The 16,712-nt window shown below is 38.2% G+C and overlaps 2 protein-coding genes across 2 annotated transcripts; both read left to right on the plus strand.

Annotated features, from left to right (window-relative positions):
* Window positions 1-5,533: 5,533 nt before the first annotated feature.
* Window positions 5,534-6,736, plus strand: BDB00DRAFT_793630 (uncharacterized protein; the record flags this gene model as incomplete). The annotated part of the gene is made up of 5 exons (XM_053121231.1): window positions 5,534-5,562; window positions 5,629-5,630; window positions 5,813-5,994; window positions 6,049-6,317; window positions 6,676-6,736. The coding sequence occupies 5 exons, from the start codon at window positions 5,534-5,536 to the stop codon at window positions 6,734-6,736; spliced, it is 543 nt and encodes a 180-aa protein (XP_052972431.1).
* An 8,922-nt stretch (window positions 6,737-15,658) lies between these two features.
* Window positions 15,659-16,186, plus strand: BDB00DRAFT_880120 (uncharacterized protein; the record flags this gene model as incomplete). Its single annotated transcript, XM_053127955.1, has 1 exon — window positions 15,659-16,186. The coding sequence occupies one exon, from the start codon at window positions 15,659-15,661 to the stop codon at window positions 16,184-16,186; it is 528 nt and encodes a 175-aa protein (XP_052972432.1).
* Between the last annotated feature and the right edge of the window lie 526 nt (window positions 16,187-16,712).

Consider the following 16,712-nt stretch of genomic DNA (forward strand, 5'->3'; position numbering starts at 1 on the left):
GGTGTATCATCCGTTCAATCACCCTTACGTCCAATTCAGCCGCACGCCTTCTTCCGTTTACGATCTGAAACGGGCGGTCAATATCTCTTCTCCTTGTAGAGCCTAGAAGTATCCCATCTTGAGTATCTTCTTGAAGCGGTGCTGGGCTTTCTTGGTCGCTGATGAGAGTGTCAATGGTTTGACGCATATTTTCTTGATTTTCTTGGATATTTGTTAAGCTGTTGATAAGTTCTCTTTGAGTTTCTTGAACTTGGTTAACGCTGTCAGTAAGTGATTCAAAGCGCTGGGAAAGAGATTGTATATTTTCAAGCAAAGCTTGAATAGTTGCTCGGGGAAGTGGTGCCATGTGAGAGAGAAAAGAGGAAGAAGAGCGGAAAGCGCACAGTTCAAAACGGCTGAACAATCTTTTTTTTATGTTTGCGCGTCGCCAACACGCGTTCCGCAGCTGTACCACCACCACTCCACTTTTCATTGCAATCTATATAAAAGAGCTCCGTTACAATACAACTTTTTCTCTGTTACTAAACAAATATATAATGACTTCTGGGCTGCCAAACAAGTATCGTAAACGCCAAAAGCGATCATTGAACCCTGGAGAAACCATAGCATGCGGTTGGTGTCGCCAAGCTGTTAATAAAGACTATTTCCGCACGCATGCAGCGCTTTGTCTTCGTGAATATCAGAGAAGAAAGAGAAGAACCGATGATTGCGCCGATTCTAGCTTAGTTTCGAGGTAATGCAGCTAGCACTTCGACATGGTTAATTAATTAACTGAACGTGTCTTTTTGCATCAGCCCATTACAGAGACAGCATCTCGAACAAGTACTTTCATCGCCCGATCAACCGGAAGATTCTATTGAACGTGAGAGTGATGCGGCGATCGTTAACGGGCATAGGATAGATGCTAGTTATTTGCAACAAAGTTACAGTACTACATTGCATGCATCAACAAGTTACTGTCACCCAAATGAATTACCCAACACCATTCAAATCGAGGAACAACAAGAACAGCCAAAGCAGATACCGAGAGGAGATGGTACGTATTCGTAATATAGCAAAACTCAAGATTAGAGCAGCTATCAAAGTTTCATATTTGACTTCGCAGAAAGGGACAGAAGTGAAACCAGCAATAGCGGCAAGCTACTGAGGTTCGAATTTTCAGATGCCATCATTCCAAGACCGATGGAAATTATCAGCATGAAAGCACAGCGGATCTTTGAAAATTTTCCGGTTTCCAGAGCAGCACACATGGAATACCTTGGTCTTATGAATGAGATCATTTCAAGCATTGATCCTGGTATGTCAATCACTGTCAGCATACTGGATTGCGAGATAGATTATATTGACAACCCATATAATAGCCCATGAACATGTACATTCACAATACCGATCGAAAAGTGTGATGGAAGATATCTATCCAGTCCAGCCAACAATTTATCACATCTGCGAAAAAAGTTGCAAGATGTACACTGAAGCTGATTTCAGCAACGTATGCAATTACTGTTCCACACCGAGATACATTGCTGACTCAAACACGTTGCCACGAGCAACAATTGAGCAGCTTTCACTTGCTTCTCAACTTGCATATTTATTACACAATCCCGAAACACGCGATCTTCTACTTTACCGACATAATTACGTACACTCTGAAGGAAAGCTTTGTGATGTCCTGGATGGATCAGTGTACCAAAAGATGCGGGCCTCCTTATTCAGTGGGAAGTACGACATTGCCATAGCTCTTTATGCCGATGCATTTCAGCCATTCAAAAATAATGCTGGATGCAAAATGACTATTATCCACTGCACTGTTCTGAACTTTGACCCTTCCATCAGGTATAAACTACTGTTTGAAACCCAATCCTCAACAAATATAAAAGGCCATTGACAAGTTACATATATTATAATAGATATGAGAAAAAGAATATGTTGCAAATATGCCTTATACCAGGTCCGCGAAAACCGAATCACATTTGGAGTTTCTTGGAGCCAACGATGAGGGAGCTCACTATATTGCAAAATGAAGGAATGGAAGTGCAGATCAATGACGGTAGCATTGTCCATGCTCGTGTACACCTCCTTTTGGCTACAGGGGATATACCTGGTGTAGCAGCTTTGGCATGTCACACTGGGCATATGTCGTTCGATGGTTGTCGGATGTGCTTAGTAAAAGGGGAACACCCAGAAGGTAACAACAGAGGAGGGATATATTTTCCCAACGTATCAGCACCTTGGCGCTCAAAGGAGGGTTATAAAAACGCGAATGAGGTACACATGTATTGTTCAAACTTGCTCTACTTACTCTTATAGCTGTATTTGCTCTTAGTAACAATCTTCTCTTATTGCTTTTAGCCTGGTGTTCATTCGCCATCCGCTATGGCTGGATTGGATAGCTTTACAGGCCCTGAATTCTTTGGAATGGACGAAATGCACTTACTCGGTCATGGTATTGCGGAACAACTACTTCAACTGTTTCGTGGTACATACACTGTTGTCATCAATAGTGTACCCAAAAATAGTCCATTTGACATACCAGAGAGCATCATACAAAAGATCATGCACGATTTAGAGCAATCACGAGCAGAAGTTCCGACCGCATTTCAAGGGAGTTATCGTAGTTTGACCGGGTCATCAAGGGTTAGGGCAGTGGATTGGCTTGATTTCATGCTTTATGTTGTACCAACGATTGTTGCACCGCATATCGCCAACGATACTGCAAGAGCAAGACTCTTGGGCTTAATTCGTTCTTGTCAGCTGTCATTGCAGTACTCCTTATATGAACAAGATGTCAAAACAATTCGCATGTAAGTAAATATTGACAGTAGTTAGAAAGCTAATCCTGAATTAATCGTTATATTCAATATGTTATTAGCGGTATACTACAATGGCACGCCTATTTGACCAAGCTTATCCGAGTTGACAAGGTTCTCAAAGTGGCCATATTCACACCGAACCAGCATTACTTAGCACATATTCCGGACATGATCGCGAAGATGGGGCCACTACGATACTATAGTGCACGATGCTTGGAGCGAATGATTGGATGGTACAGCCAACATATCAATTCCACTGCCAGCCCAGGAACAAATGCATCGAATATCATGTTATCGCTTGCTCGAGCGCGCTATATAGACGCAGCTATTCAAAGTAATGCCTTACAAAATGACGATAACCCACATGAACACCAGCAACAATTAGAAAAAGCATGGTCATACGGAGACAAGGAAGATTCATCTGCACCTGAACTTTGGGGTAATTTGAACAGGATGGAATTGGCTGCATTTCAAGAAAGCATTGCAGGCATAAGCAAGTGCGTCTTTTACGAAGCGCTTGAAAGCTACCGTACACGCATAAACGATGTCGATCCCCTTCCATATGCTACGACCGAAATCTATATCAGTGGGCGGCTTTGGCTCAACCACAGCATCTATTCTAGCAAGCTACATCACCATTCAAAGCATCGAATGGCATACATGGTGCGCCTTGAGATGGAAATCGACAGGTACTTTGGTAAAAGCATCATCAAGTGAGAAGAATTTTCAATACATAACTTTTTGTGTGAATGTAGGAGGGCCAGGCGTGGTATAAATTCAGATGTCGTCTTTGCGGAGAAGGCATATTTTGGCAAAATCTATTTTTATTTCACATATGTCAAATCTGGTACCATAATAAGCGCTGGCAATACGAAAAAGCTGGCGTTAATCGGAATTTATCAGCCCAACCTCGAGAAAACGACAGGCTCTCTGTATTTGACGGGATCGAGTACTGAGAAACTATATGTCGTTGAAGCAGAATCCATCACTGATTTTGTTGGACTTTTGTCAGAAACTAGAGCGAGAAACCAGGTCAGGCAGCACATTATCTGGCCTGGCATGGTTAATGGAAAGCACCAACAGGAGATTTTAGGAGACAGAAACCATCTTTAATTACAAAGTAATTTAAACCACCTTGAATAAACATAATTCGATATGAAAGATTCTTCTTTTAATATTTGTTGATACTTATGAGCAAACAAGGAACAACACTAGGATTCTTCTGATTTTCCATGTTTATATGCAAAAGTAGAATTCCATTATAAACTCTGGAATTCATTAAAGAAGGATACTTGAATTATTCAATGTTTCAGACAATAAATTCTTAATCTTAAATTAAAGCTTCTATCCAACTTTTCCCCTTGAATACCTGTGTAATTCTTATATTGATGCTTTATTAAGTATAGTGAAACTGTGATTCCTTGCAGTATCCTGTAATCTTAGGCTAATATTTTCCGCTGTGCTATGGCACGAGCAACCTTGGTGTGGCCAAGCTAAGCAAGCAGCTTTGATACCAATAGGTCATAGTAGAGAATGGGTGCAGTATAGAACACAATCAAAACTTCAGAACCAGTGGACACGTCAGCATGTCAGGAGGACATGGCCCGTTACAGCAGCGGTACTGGGCCAGTTCAAATCTATAAACAAATGGAGAAGGAGGTTGGGATCTGGCTCGGCATAAAAGACCAGCCCCAGAGAGCGTGCAGTGAAGTATTAGATATCATATATTATTGCGGGCGGGATGATACATCGTACTATGCCAAGGCTGACACCAACGTCTAGCAGTGGATTGTCGGGTAGTGTGATGGTGAAAAGAGACGACGAAAAGTACGAGTGGTGAGTCTTTATCGGTGAAATGAATGATTAAGAGAAGGCGCAGAACATTATCATGCTCAGTGGTGGCGAGCTGTCGATACTGTTGATCCAATGGGTCCGATGCAGGCAGGCCAAAGTCAACTAGAAAAGTATTTGAGTATGATGAGGCCAAGCTGTACAGCTTCGAAAAACAGCCAGTGGCGAGTAGATGAAATCAGACCGTCTTATGGTAGAAAACCATGTGTGTCGTCAAAGATGAACAGATCCGATATCTTTATTATCCTGAGGGTAAATGAGGGTCGAAGCGGGGAGCAAGTCCTCGGCACCGGGGCCCCCATAATACACGACAAGGCAAACGGAGCACAAGCATTGGTGGGATATAATGTATGGTTGTGCTAGTTGTAGCAATCGATCGAGGCAAAAAAGGTGAAGCTATGATATTGCCGAAGATTTATTGCTGTAAAAAATGAGGATGTGTTTCAAGTATAAAAAAAACGGTGATCTAGTGCCATATACCAGGAAAGATACTGTAATGCATTGGCGTTAGCGTGATTATTTAAAGGTTGTATCCAAGGTATGTAGTTAGAGCGCTTGTTACTATATTCAAGTATCGATAATTTGTAAATCACCCTGATGCCGTGGTCGATGGAGACAGGATATGGTAATTTTCAAGGAACATGCGAAGTGAAATGAAGCTGGGATGCTCTGTTGTTTATCAAAGTACTTATTCTGCCCCAAATTTAACTTTGAAAGTCAGTTGGGAGAGAGTGTAAAGACAGTTGGAAAAAACATTAAAGTGTACTTGTCATCTTGTTTCCTAAGAGAATTGTATATTTCAACCATGTGAAAGGTAAGTAAAGAGAGAACGGGAGGGGCAAGATCTTACTACTACAATAAAAAAAACAAAAATGGAGGTGAAAAAGGAAGTTGTAAAGAAGTAATAATAACAAACTAAGTTTATTTCTTATATGAAAAGTGGTTTGTTTTTTACCTCCTCTTGTAGTGGTAAGATCTTGCCCCTCCCGTTCTCTCTTTACTTACCTTTCACATGGTTGAAATATACAATTCTCTTAGGAAACAAGATGACAAGTACACTTTAATGTTTTTTTCAACTGTCTTTACACTCTCTCCCAACTGACTTTCAAAGTTAAATTTGGGGCAGAATAAGTACTTTGCTGTGCACTTAGCAATCGAAACATATGTCAAAATCTGCATGGCCTCAGAAAAGGAACCCTCTTTGCGAGATTTTCTCTACACACGCTGTAACGAAGTAGCTGCAAACACTGATTTGCGCACAGATATTAAGCGTATCTGGATTAAGCGATATCAAATTGTAGCGAAGCAGTTGAACGTCGACAACATAGTAGATGTGAGTGACACGAAACTTATCAAATGCAACCTCTTACTGATTTATTTAAAATAGAAAAATATCGACTGGGACGACATCAAAACACAGATACAGAACAAAAAAAAGGAACAGTGCTCGTCGAAAAGAAGCAGACCTACGACATCAACACAGACATCGAAAAGTAGCTCGTGGGAATTGAAGGCCGAAGCAAAAGACCGCTTCAAAAAAGATTACGAAGGCATGGAAGAAGAGAAAAAGTGGTTGCTGCGCACCAAGGAAGACGGTGCCAAAGTCTACCTGGAAGATAATATGTTTCAATACGGAATGGAGTGCGATTATGAGCAGTAAGTCTAAAGATTTTGACATCCAAATTTTTTACTACCCACCACATTAAACACTTACAATGGTTTGCAAATGTGAATAATGTACAGTACCGTCCACTCATTCATAATCGATCCCAAGGATGATTGCTGGCAAGACTTGCTAACAAAGTAAGAGCTTGCAGAAATAGAAACAGTAGGAGGGGATGTTTTCCCTTCGTTGGACGATTCTGTTCAAGAAGTCTTTGAGCAGTGTGAAATGGCGTTACAACCACTGGAAGAGAATGACGACACCAAAGAGGACGAATATGTCAAATGCATTTGGAAGGCAATCACTTCTTTTGGCTTCTTTGACCCTGACGTTCAAGCACAACAATACTAGATCCAGCAATCGCTTCTTGACTTTCTGGATCTGTATCGACATGGAACCATTATCGAAATGATTGCCAACGGTTCCGAACAAGATTTCGTTGTGTGCTGCTGGGGCAACCTTGACCATCGCTTTCAAGGCTTGGAGGAATAAACATTAACACAATGTTAATAAATTTTCTTTAAATTTTCTCTTAACTGACAATTTTTTTTATTCTCAGAGTTTGAAATCGTACATACTGTTAAATTTTATTTAAAAAAAAAACTGAATTTTTTTTTAATATAAAAATAAATACCTCCAATATTACTTGGCATAAAAAATTCAAATGGTTATATTAAATACTGAGCTTCTTATTAATAAGAATAGTATGATTTGTTCTATTAAAGATTTAATGGAGCAAGTTATGCATAATTATTTTGAAAATGAAATGTTAGTTAAAGATATTGAAAGTAAGAAGATGATTATGAATAAAAAAATAAATGAAGAAATTAATAAAGTTAAAGATAATTATTTTTGGTATGTTAATACAAGTGATAATGTGTGCACTTACATATATAAAAGAGGTAAGAAAAATGGCCATATGTGTCACAGAAAAGTTAATACTAATCTTAATGGAGATAAACCTGATTACCTTTGTACTATACATAGTAAACTTCATGTTCCAAAGAAAAAAAATAAAAAATCTACAAAAAAAATAGAAAATCCTAATTTACCATGCACAATTGTTAATGATGGTGATTTTATACATAAAACTAATAATAAAAGAATAAAAAAAAGAAAAACTAGAAAAATATATATATGCAACAGTGGAAGTTTTAACCTAGCAAATGTACTTAAAGGATTATTACAATAATAGGAACCAACGTTATCCACTATACACACTCAAATAATATATCTTACATAAAATAAAATAACTATACATACTTATGATATTTTATTAGGAAGGGTAGAGTATCGAGTTATCTAAGTTAACTTATTAACTTTCATATAGTTATTTAACATATTGGTTTCATTAAAATCTTTCATTGATATGGTGCAACCGATTTTAAATAGACAAAATTTTTAGATTTTTTTGGAATCTATCTAGTCAATGGGAACAAAAAAAATCAAAAAACCAATTCACAAGTCTAATAGAGTGACATATGTAGTTTAAAACTTGTGTTTTAGATTCTTTTTAAAAGTTGATCTCGAGGAGCAGATAGCATTTGAAGTTGGGGACTTTTGGGGACTTTAAGCAGGGAAGGCTGAAATTTTGTTATATTTTCAAAGACCGTTAAGCCGTTTGTGTCACCTAAAATATCAGCAATGTTACACAAGCTTCATGGTATTCTGATATACATAGCTAATTATATTCATGATTGTTCCTTGTTCTTCCTCTGCCTTCTTTTGTATCATTTATCATGCCTAAACGTAAAGGAAAAGCTACTGCTGCCATGAAAAAGGCGCGCTTAAATGGAAAATTTGCTCCTGAGGTTAGATTATATATGCTGTACTACACATCATCATTTGCTGATTAGATATATTCATTTTATGTAGAGTGTCGTTACTATCATAGCTACAGTACCTGATGTACCTGAACCCGAAAGTGTCCCAGCTATGGCTGCAGAAAATACCATCGAAGAGGTTAATCAGCTGGATGACGTGCAGTCATCCATTTTGACCTATGAAGAAGATGTCGACGATTGGATGCTGTGTGGCTTTTCAGAAGATGAACTGAAGGCAATTTTGTGGCGTAGTCTTCTCTCTTGGAAGCCCAACAGTGACAGCTATCTTAGAAGCTCGCATAGGAGAGGTGCATTGAGAGAAATACAAACCATGATAGTTTAAATGCTGATTTAAGCAAAATTTGTATGTAGGCACTTCGGTTATGTCAGTCTGGCGAAAGGAAAAAGATGATAAGGAAACCAAAAAAATCGCAAAAACGTGTCATCGGATGACGGACTTCTACTCTCCTACTGCTACTACAACACCTTCAGTTGCTGGCGATAGCTCCGACTCCACACCGGATCCAACAATCATTGCGGCGCCAACATTGTCAAAAAGTCAGCAAGAACTCGAGCTAATTGTCGAACATATGCCAGCTCTATCAAAAAAAATTAAGCGCGTCTCTAATTCCAAGTCGGAAATAGGTGGTTTGAAAGCCTATGAATCCCTTCGCTTATTAAGTATTTCCAAGTACTTTGAGTGCCGCCAAAATGGCATGAAGAAAGGTGAAGCATGCATGCAAGTAGCAACGACGCTTTGGTAAGGTGGCTCTATTTACCGCAGCCGTGCAATTGGCCATTGGACAAAGACGTATCTCGCTTTGAACGGTCACTTACCATCGCACCGTCAAGGAAAGCATGCCAAGCGCAAATCATTTTTGAGCGACGAGGATGTGAAAAAAGCATGTATTGCTTTCTGGAAGAAGACCAAGCCAGAGCTGCGCTCAGCTGCTTTGTTGAAAAGTGAGCTGCAAAATCGAATAATTCCAGAAACGCTTGGAGTACAAGGATCTGTAGCTGAAGATACGATTTTGAATCATTTGCATGCATGGGGCTACAGATATAAGCGCTACACGAAAAATGTGAGTAGAAGGAATAGGCAGCAATGATGATGTATAATTACGTCAAATATTGACTAATCCTTATAACCCCATAATAAGATTTACTATGACAGACATGAAAGACCTGACGTTGTAGCATACCGCATTGAATGGGCAAAAAGAATGTTGGATTACCGAAAGCTGATGATTCAGTATACAGGTGATGATATGGAACAAGAGATCATGCCAGATCTAACAAACGGACGTCTCCGCCATGTCCTCGTCACTCACGATGAATCCACCTTCTATTCAAATGATGCCAAGGCTGATATTTGGGTTGAAGAAGGGGATACGGTGCTGCGAAAAAAGGGTTTAGGAGGCTCGATCATGGTCAGCGATTTTCTTTGCGAGTGCCATGGTCCAATGCGCCTTGATCCTGGATTTGCCGAACAGCACAATATTCCATTTGAAGCCCGAGAATATTTCAAGGCCGGTAAAAATAACGAAGGATATTGGAAGAATGAGCATATGCTCAAACAGTTAACAAAAAAGGCATTGCCGATTTTCGAGGCACTCCACCCTAGTTGCATTGGTATGTCATGCAGAAGGAAGTTATCTTCAAAATGACTTAAATGTATGCAATTGTTAGGTGTCTTCTGTTTTGACCAAAGCTCAAACCATAATGCCTATGCTGCAAACGCCTTGCGCCCAAGCCGGATGATCCTCAAGGACCAAAAGGTAGAAGACTTGAAGTACCCATTCAAAGCTCAAGGTTACACTTTGAATGAGAATGGATCAGCAAAGCTCTACGACTTTTACTACGAGGACAAGCAGTATACAAGACGCCGTAACGGAGCCCGCTATAAGCAAAGATACTTCAAAGGGATTCAAACGGTAAGATTAAACCATCACAATTTTTCATAAAGTGGGTAAGTACTCAGAACATATACTCTACAAAACATGATATTATAGATTTTGAAAGAAAGGGGCAAATGGCCTGAAGGTGGAGTACGTGCAAGTTGTGGCGCTGAATCAGCAACTAATGTTCAATGTTGTGCACGCCATATTCTTGCAAACGAGCCTGATTTTAAAAATCAGAAATCCGCTCTAGAGGAAGCTGTGAAAAAAAGACATCACAAGTTTGAGCTCTATCCAAAATTCCATTGCGAGACAAACTTCATAGAACGCTATTGGGGCAGAGCAAAGCGTGAAGCACGTTTGCAGTGCGACTATTCTTATAGATCGCTTGAGCGACGTCTTCCAGGAATTCTAAATTCTGTTTCTTTGCCAATGATCCGGCGCTTCGCTGCCAAATCATGGCTTTATATAGAGATTTATGCTGGAGGGAATGTTGATGGCCGCGAAGTAGATGAGCTTTACAAAAAAGCAAAAACTGTCTTCACCTCCCATCGTCGCCCTAGTCGCATGTAATAATTTCCTTTTATAGTAGCGGGATTTCAAATCAAAATTTTGTTATAAATTTTCATTTTTGTCTATTTAAAATCGGTTGCACCATATCCAGCTATTTTGGGATTCATTATAACCTTTCCATTTAATTAGGAATATATAGGAATCATTTTCAAATTTATGATTTATTATGGATTCTATTTCATAAGAAATATTAGAAGTTGAATTATTTCTAATTTTATTTATATCCATTAATGTTCCTTTGCCTTTACCTTTTCTTTTTCTTTTCTTCTCATTAAATTTAGGTACATCTTCTTCGCTGGAAACATCTTTATTATTATCATTTTCATCACTGTATTCATTATCAGTAATCATATCAGTATTATCTATACTTAAATTATTTAAAAACTGTTCCTGTAATTTAACCATTTCATCTAATTTATTTTTTGCCTCAGATGAATTACTAATAACTATATCTATTAATTTAGCTTCGTGTGGAAATTCAAAATTATCTGATTCCCACAATTTATGATGTGCTTGTGTATTAATATTAAACTTTTCACGAAATATTTTTATATTTTTTAATAAACAAGCAACACGAATTTGAAGATTATAAAACTTTATGTTATCCATCTTAACAATAGATTTATTATTATTAAATCTATAAAAATTTATTACCTATTGCAGCAAATTGGTCTTCTATTTTTGAACGGAAGCTACCAAAAACACCATTATAATGCCTTTCTTCTGCTGTTAAATCTACATTCTTTTCTTTGCGTATAGGATAAACAAAATTATTTAAAGATAAATCATATCCTTTTTCCGCACCAAGTTCTATAAGCTGATTAACAAATAAAGTATAACCACCATCTGTTGCCAATACATCTTGTTTAGATATTTTTTTATATAATTTCATGTTCAAAAACATACTTCCGTCAGAACTATCAGAACAATAATCGCTTTTGGAAGCATATAAAATCATATCATTAATATCGCTAACAATTTGTGTACGAACTCCATTTTTTTTAAATTTATATGACCATAATCTTTCATGTTTTATATCAGTATTAACATAGTTAATTCTTGAATCATGACCATCTATTATAAAAGTTATGTGTTTAAAAAGTGGTGGATTATATTTATAAGAAGATAAAATTCTTAAAGTTAAAGAAGAAAACATATTCTCCATAGAATCATTAACAATTTTATTCAACCTTTTATAGCTATCTTCATTCATCCAAAGCTTTTTATAGTATTTGTGAAATGATGTTTGCGGGATAAACTTATTAATTTCAATACCAGAAACACCAGAAACTAAATGATATAATAAAAATAAACCTTTTTCAACTTCAAAATAAGGGCCAGGATATTCACAGCTAGTATATAAAACAACTAAAAAGAAAAAAACAGCTATATGACCAAGTTTATCTACTAAAATCTTTTTAATATCATCAATACCTTTAATATGTTTTAATTCTGTACGATGCTTGTAATTATAATTAACAATTGGCTAGTTATATTCCAAAAATTCCCACTTATTAACAATAATTTTGTTAACTTCATTATTAATCTTTTCATCTATTTGTTGGTTATCCATTGTAATATATTTTTATATTTAATTAAAATTCAATTTTTTTTATATTCAATTTTAAAAAATATAATAATTTTGTAAACATGAGGAATTTTTATAAACCTTGAATATTTTGTTGACCTTAGTTTAGATGAAAAACTTCAACTAGTAAACATCCTCCTTGGGTATGGTAGCCCGGTAAAGTATCAATTTTTGGTTCACCATTCGACTTCTCTCATTTTACTACAGATTGATTATCGCAGCATGGCCCTTATTTTCATGCGGGTTTAAAAGTATTGCTCAATACTTAGTAGCGTAATATCTTACCGTTTGTATACTTTTAACACGAGGAAGGGCCAAGTTGCAATGATTTTCTTTAGTGAAATGATAAACAATCGTGAATATGTTTTTCGTTTCTTTACATTACACTAATCAGGATGGCTTATACAAATTAATAGTGATCGTACATGCCAATCAACATTAGTACGCGTCAACAGTGACAGAAAAGTCAGCGGCAAGAAACCACTTGAAGAACAAACGTCGTTGATCAGACCAGACTTCCTCGTTATAAACGACGGTCTTGATTTCGCCGTTGGTGAATGCGGTAAAGATGATGTTGGTGGCATTTCTAAAAAGGAAATCGTGGAGCGACAACTGCATGTCCCAAAGGTCATGAAGGACATTCTTCATCGAGCACTCATGAAGGGTAACCATGCAGAATCGCTTGCCCGTACGTTGAGAATAAGTGCTCTGAATGCAAACAGTAAGTTGTCAATTCTACAAATTTTCTTAATCATCCAGCCAGATCGTTAATACTTTCTAATTCAGGCACACGCGTCCAAGCCCAAGTGCTTGATTGTCCGAAAGGATACATCTGCCGTTTGATGTCTAGCAATGAATACCAACTCCCGCAAAAAGCAGACATGATTTCGGCACAGCTTTTCCCGTTGATGAAGCTGACATTACAAGTGAAGGTATGTTGTCTTATATGTACTTTGCAAGGTCAATTTAACATTGATATTATAGCCACTGACATACACAATTGTCTATAATAGGCAATCACCAAGAGCACTATCAAAGCATTCAAAAACATCAACGTGCCCAGGCCAAGAATGCCAAACAATCAGTTTTTACACTTAATTCACCATCAGCTCTCGAAATACCCCCCGCATTCACCATTCCTACCCTGAAAAAATCAAAAACGAACGACATCTAGCAATGTCATAAACAGCGCGCAATGCACGCACACACACACACACACTCACGCACACAGCACGCAACGCACACGCAACGCACACAACGCGAACAACGCACACGCACACACTCACGCACACAGCACGCAACGCACACGCAACGCACACAACGCGAACAACGCGCACAAAACACAACACGCACACACCACACACACACACACACGCACACACACACACACGCACACACACACACGCGCGCGCACAAAACACAACAGCACACACACACACACACACACAACAACGCAAACAACAACAACACACACACACTCCGCATCACACTTGTTCTCTTTACATGAGTAACTCTATTTTGTAACTTTTTATTTCTATACCTGTTGTAGTGAAACCTGCTTAGTGGTATTCTATCTCTTTTTCTTTTTTGCACCACTACATACAGTAAAGCAACTGTTTATTTTTTACAAAGAAAAAATACGGGTCACCATATTTTTGTATCCTCGTTGTATATTACTATCCTTCAACCAACCGGTCTCGTGTTATCTTTTGTAATCTTTTTCTTTAAGAAAAGGATATTACCGATATAATTGAAATGACGGTATGCCTTTCTATAGAGAGGAAAGCACGGATTATGCTATATCATGTAAAATGCAGTGTAAAGTCCGAAAAGAAAAAGGTATTACTGTATGTAGTAGAATAGGATACGCACATAACAAGTCTAGAGAATTTAGTAATCCCAAGAAGTAATCCAGCGATGTGGAGACTCAGAGATACTTGCATCCTTCGTGTATAAACAATGGCAGAAACGAGGAACGTTGCGTGGTCTGTGCTCATATCATTATCGGTAACAAAAATTGAACAAGGGGGCCGCTTCTTATGCGGTGCATCTTCCAGCGGAAGATGCCGAAAGGACGATGAAAATCATAGCACACAACAGCTAATTCGGCTTCGCAAAAAAAGCTCTTGTATCCGTACATTTAGCATTAGTAAAACAGCACTTTTAATATCATATTTTCCGTGTACATATGATTTTGTCTTCGTACACTTAGAAAAGCGTATGTCTATTATTATGTCGTGTTTTGTAGGCGAAATGATATTGGTGTGTATATTCCGGGATAATGATATAGTATGTAGTTTCAATAGCAACAACGCAAGAAAAAAAGATGAGTAGAGATAAGCTTACGCGTTGTTAGGCAACAGCTTCACCGGATTAGCCCATTGACAACACTAGTTTATTGTATATACTGTTTCATTGATTAGTCACCCAGCTGGGTTTGGTTGCTCTCTTTTGCTGGATGCATTGTTTTTAAATAGTCCTGCACATGTGAATATTTAGTGCTGACGAAATAGGCGCCACGTAAGAGAAGCTCCTATGTATTCTCTACATTACCCTCTTGTAACATGATGTCAAGAGAATGTAGACAGCTTATGAGGATGGAAGGAAAAGGTAATAGGTAATTGTTCGCTGAGTATGGAGGGATGATTGAAAATTATATATAATGGAAGAAGAAAGACAAACCCCATGGAACGATTGAAATGTATGTAAGAAAAACAAAACTTGTCATGCATGAAAGACGCCACCAAGACACGCCATGATAGTAATTTTGCACATAACTTACGGCAGCAAAAGTAACATTGAGTGTTCATTGAGATTTTGAACGTGAACACAAACGTGATCTTTGGCATAGGGGGGATTTTGTCATGCCTGTAAATGAACATTATGGCGCCTTGAGCTACCACTAACACCAAAGTAACTTTTTGATATGAAGGCTAGATGTCACAGCACTAGGCTATATGACATCTTATTTTTTTATTGATCGTTGATATGACGCTTAAGACCTTTACAGTCAACCCCCGTTTTTTGCAGCCATGGGATTTCGGGAGATTAGGCTGCAAAAAGCGAGAGGCTGCAAAATACGAACGCGTTACACAGGGCAAAATTTAAAGCCGTGAGCTGTCATTAATTATACACCAATGACAGGGTTACTGTAGTAACTGAGAAATATAGTACTGAGACCGACCCAGTTTGTTTATTCCTTTCTCTTCCCCGTTTTCTACTATCCTTAATGCCACCAAAGGCTGATTACATAAAGTTTACCGAAGATCAAACCAATGAGATACAGTAATAAGAATTCAATAGAACATCTTGATATTAAATATTTTATCTCAGATAGCTGATAAGAATATATAGATGGTCGGATAAAATAATCGGTGTATATGCTTAGTGGGAATTTGCAGGGCACCTTTTTTGACCTGCAAACTGCAAAAAGCAATTTTTATTAGTGAAAAATGGGATTTATCCAAAGTTTGCTGCAAAAACTGAAGGCCTACAAAAAGCGGTCGTGCAAAAAACGGGAAAGGCATCCCGGCAAATGCCAAATCGTCAACGGCGACCCCAGCACCAACTGCCGTCTCTATGGAGAGAGCATTGAACAGGTTGCCTGGTTTAACTATCTCGGCATACCTTTCTGTTCTACCGGCATCGAAGTCTCCCGTCTCATCAACCACAACGCCACAAAAACCACTGATGCTATGCGCGTGCTCTGGTCCCTCGGTGCTCACCAATACAGCTTTGGCCTCGGCGTCACCCTTCGTTTGTATCGCTCATTCATCCGCCCATTCTCGAATATGGGTTGGCCATCGTTACGCTTACCGCAACAAATCTCAGAAAATCAAACAAGCTCAAACACGCTGTATCGGCTGGCACTCAACATCACTGCCGTCAGTGCCCGAACACCCACAATACAGGATTTTGCGTTGGAGATGGGGAAAGAAGCCCGAGTTTTAAATCCCAGAGATCATAGTTTTTCATTTTGAAGACTATAGTTTTTCACTCTGGAAACCATAGTTTTTTAATCCCAAAGACCATAGTTATTCAATCTGGAGTCCATGGTTATTCAATCTGAAGACTACAGTTTTTCATTCCGAAGACCATGGTTTTTCCATAATTTTTCAATCTGGAGTTCATAGTTTTTCAGTCTACTAGAGTCCATGGTTATTCAATCCGGAGTTCATAGTTTTTCAATCTGGAGTCCTTAGATTTTCAATCTGAAGATCACAGTTACTCTAACTGAAGATCGCGGTTAGACAATCTGGAGTCCATAGTTTCTTTCAATTTGGATTTCATAGTTATTCCAACTGGAGTCTATGGTAAACATGTGGAGATGGTAGTTTTACAAGCATGGCAAAATTAATAATTAGCTAGTAACTACAACAATCAACTAATAAAGCATAGAGCGATGAATAGTGCAGCGAGAAATTTATCTGAATCTTTTGGTTTTCGTTGCTAGAGCACTCATAGCGATGCTTATAAGTTGTCTATTAAAAAATCCGTCCTTAAAGT

This window comes from Zychaea mexicana (assembly GCF_025766255.1).
Source record: "Zychaea mexicana strain RSA 1403 chromosome Unknown BDB00scaffold_216, whole genome shotgun sequence".
Lineage (NCBI taxonomy): Eukaryota > Fungi > Mucoromycota > Mucoromycetes > Mucorales > Lichtheimiaceae > Zychaea > Zychaea mexicana.